This window comes from Sinocyclocheilus rhinocerous, unplaced genomic scaffold, assembly GCF_001515625.1.
Source record: "Sinocyclocheilus rhinocerous isolate Xijiao unplaced genomic scaffold, SAMN03320098_v1.1 scaffold659, whole genome shotgun sequence".
Lineage (NCBI taxonomy): Eukaryota > Metazoa > Chordata > Actinopteri > Cypriniformes > Cyprinidae > Sinocyclocheilus > Sinocyclocheilus rhinocerous.
Window position 1 is genome coordinate 1,099,822 of NW_015652995.1, and position 3,587 is coordinate 1,103,408.

Consider the following 3,587-nt stretch of genomic DNA (forward strand, 5'->3'; position numbering starts at 1 on the left):
GTTTGTGCGCGACAGTCGTCCGCGAGGGGCTGTCGCGCTTTTTTGTGTTTATTTTATTATTAAAGTTTTGTTTAAATGTTCGCCGGTTCCCGCCTCCTTCTTCCCGTGACTACGAACTGTGTTACAGACACAATGTCAATGCCTGTACTTCATCCGTAATAGAAAGTAATCAATTCCTCACTAAAAGCTCCACTTGTACATTACATACCTGCACCAGGAGTGAGCTAGCCAGTTCACTCCATCTAACTGGTAATCTCTGAGTTGAAGGATCTCATCTCCAATGTAAGAAGGCTGCTTCTTCAATGCCACAAATCTTGGCCTCTGTTTCAATACCTTCCATTTGGGCAGAAAAAAAGATGGCATTGTTCACATAACAGCATGGCACTATGCTTCAACACCTTTTCCCAAAGAAGCAAAGCAATGCTCCATCAGAACTCAATCTCATCCTCACCTTACAATCTTTGGAAGGAACTGTCTTACAGGCATTTCTGTTTTGAAAACTATCAATGCAGGCCTGAAATTTCTTTCCGATTAATGCACCATCCTCCCATGTGCACTCTGCATACGGCAGCCCCATCCACTTACACAGGTACTCTGGCTCACTCGAACAGCTTTTATGAGCTGTTGCGACATAACAGAAAATGATTAAAGTAGTAACCATCTCCCTTGACCAAGTAGATCAGAAATAGTGCAATTTCAAAAGCAGCAAACTTACAGGGAAAGTCTGAAGGAGCTTGTGTTTTCCCGGTTCTCGTTGCTGATTAAACGAGAGAAAACGAAAATTAATAACAGATCATAATACATTGCATTACACTGATCAAAAATGACAGACATTTTCAATGTTACAAAAGATATCAAACTTTTTTTTCTGAACTTTAAGAATCCTTAAAAAATGAAAGAAAAAAAAACATCATGGTTTCCACAAAAATATTAAGCACCACAATGGTTTTTAACATTGATAATACTAAGAAATGTTTCTTGAGCACAAAATCAGCATATTAGAATGATTTCTAAAGGATCATGTGACACTAAAGACTGGAATAATGGCTGCTGAAAATTCAGCTTTGCCATCACATGAATAAATAAATTTTTTTAATATATTAAAATAGAATACAGTTATTTTAAATAGAAATAATATTTCCTAATATTACTGTTTTTATTGTATTTTTGATCAGATAAATGCAGCGTTAGCATGCTGGGAGTGAGAGCTGCTTTAGTGCATATACACTACCTTTTCAAATGGGGTTGGTAAGTTTTTTTAATGTTTTTGAAAGAAATCTCTTATGCTCACTAAGGCTATTTATTTGCTAAAAATACAGTAAAAACAGTAATATATATTCATAAAATTTAGGGATGCACCGATACCATTTTTTCAGAACCGATACCAAACATTTTGAGCATTGGCCGATACCAATCCGATACCAGCGCAGTTATTTTTATTTTTATTAATGTAGAATCTCTATACCTCTGTGTTGACCTGCTCCTCACTCTTTTGTGTGTTAAACACAACCTACTAAATACAGACAACTTTATTATAAAGAAAAATAACAAATGAAAAAAAATCTTTGACAAAAATACTACTATAAACTAGGTTAGTGGTTAAGTTCATCAAATGAGTGCTCAATCATTTTATAAAATCTAAACACTTCCCAATCTAGTGGGAAACAAATAAAAGTGAAAAAGTGTAGGACTAAATCTGTTAAAATGTTACACATTGCTTTGTATTGTTGTAAAATACATTCATGATAAACAAGTAAATACATTTATATATAAATATATAATATAAAATTTAAAGAAATTTCTTTTATATGTATAGCACAGTAATGAGGCAGCAACATATGATAGATAAGACAAAACAAGAAAGGCTATTGATAATCTTTCATTGCGAACAATTATTATAATATGAAAGGCTCCAATACAGAGCGGCACAAAGCACTTCTGCGCATCCCGTGCGCAGAATGATGCACTTGAAGCAACATGGAGTCACAGCGCACAGCTCTCCGCACAGAAAAGTTCAAAACACAAATAGAAGAGATATTTATGCGCAGTGTATTATATCTATGCAATAGTTTAATGAGCCTTTTCTTCTCACAGTTTTAAATTTCAGTTACTGTGTGCGTGAAGAACAATTCATAGTGCTCTCTACTCCAGTGTAGTGATCTAACAGACACAGCACTAAACTCCAGCAAGATAAAGTCCTTTTATGCAAAACCATTCATCTTTATCTACAGAACAAGTATAATAATAGGAACATTGAATCATCTTGGAGAGTTTCATCGTCTTGACTGAATGGAAGATGACAGACAGCCGCAGCGGAGAAAAGAGTTTGTGAACTTGAATTTAACGACTTAAATATTCATCTGTACCTCACACATTAAACTATGGAACGGCTTCAGAAGACTTGGAATATAGTGCATGAAAACTTTATGGTGCTTTATAATGTTTTTGTGCCTTTCGTGGGCTTAACAATAACATAGAATAGTATACGCACAATATCGGATTCGGATCGGTCCGGCAGAAAAAGGCATTAACGGAGCCGATACTGGGTTTTTTTTGTTGTTGCAATATTGTCTTACTCGAGTCAACACTTACCGATCATTCTTTCTACTATCTGGAATTGCCTGCTCAGGTCGTTGGTTAGTTCTTGCTGGCAGTTGTAATATTCTAAATCTTCAGGTGATGCTTTATTCATCCTAAAAAAAAATCGTAATTTCAACGTTTGCTGTCAGTTTTTAGTCTGTAAAAATGGCATTCCTGTTTGGCTTCAAGATTCCAGTTTCTCCAGAGATCATATAAAAATGGATATATATTACGTCTATGAGCACTGACCAAGTGTTAAGCTCTTCGTTTTTCTTCTTGAAGTTTTCCAGCTTCTTCATCCCTTTGACTTTCTGCTGAGTGAGGGAATCCACACTCTCCCAGGTGCTGTGGATGTAAGACCAGCCTTTCCACTTGATGAGGAACTGAGTCTCCCCTTCATCTTTCTCAGGGTCAAAGTCTGCTCCGGGGTCCCCATTTTCCTCAATAGCATAAAGGGTTGTGGAAGCTCCAGTAGCTGTAAACAAGGTGGAGAAAAATTAAGGGCTTTAATAAACAAGCACAATAGTTGATGTGTAACTCAGAATATTAAGTATAAAAAGAAAAACCTAAGGTCTTTACCGCCTTTTTTGCCAGTTCTGGTCTCAAGGACCTTCTCAATGGTCTCACTGTCGTCGTCCTGTTGCTCCTCGGCTCCTTCTGCCATTTCAATAAGATCATCAGAGTCTGTCTCAAAATCATTCTGGTCCTCCTTGTAACTGCAACACATGCTTTATCATTACTACTTCGACAAGTCACAGTACTATATGGGTCAATCACAAATAAAAATGTCCATGAAGAAAAAAAAAACTTATTGAATGCTAGTTTGTATGGTTTTAAAAACTTTTATACCAATTTCAAGAACAATTTATTGACTCTAAAAATGTCATTTGGTGTATAAAAAAAAAAAAAAAAAAAAAAAAAAAAAAAAACCGAAAAAAACAAACATTTAGAGACAGAGTGGGATTATGGCGTCTACTGGGTCAGATCGATAGTTAGGCAAATTAAAA

General features: G+C 35.7%; 1 protein-coding gene across 1 annotated transcript in view; it reads right to left on the reverse strand.

Moving 5' to 3' along the window:
- Positions 1-3,587, reverse strand: part of LOC107715217 (chromodomain-helicase-DNA-binding protein 2-like) — a 34,920-nt gene that overhangs the window by 21,632 nt on the left and 9,701 nt on the right. Inside the window, exons 8-13 of the mRNA XM_016521296.1 lie at positions 3,160-3,296; positions 2,830-3,055; positions 2,593-2,693; positions 716-757; positions 452-621; positions 209-333 (exon numbers count right to left, since the gene is read on the reverse strand). Of these exons, the coding sequence (XP_016376782.1) occupies positions 209-333; positions 452-621; positions 716-757; positions 2,593-2,693; positions 2,830-3,055; positions 3,160-3,296 (801 nt within the window). The remainder of the gene's footprint in view (positions 1-208; positions 334-451; positions 622-715; positions 758-2,592; positions 2,694-2,829; positions 3,056-3,159; positions 3,297-3,587) is intronic.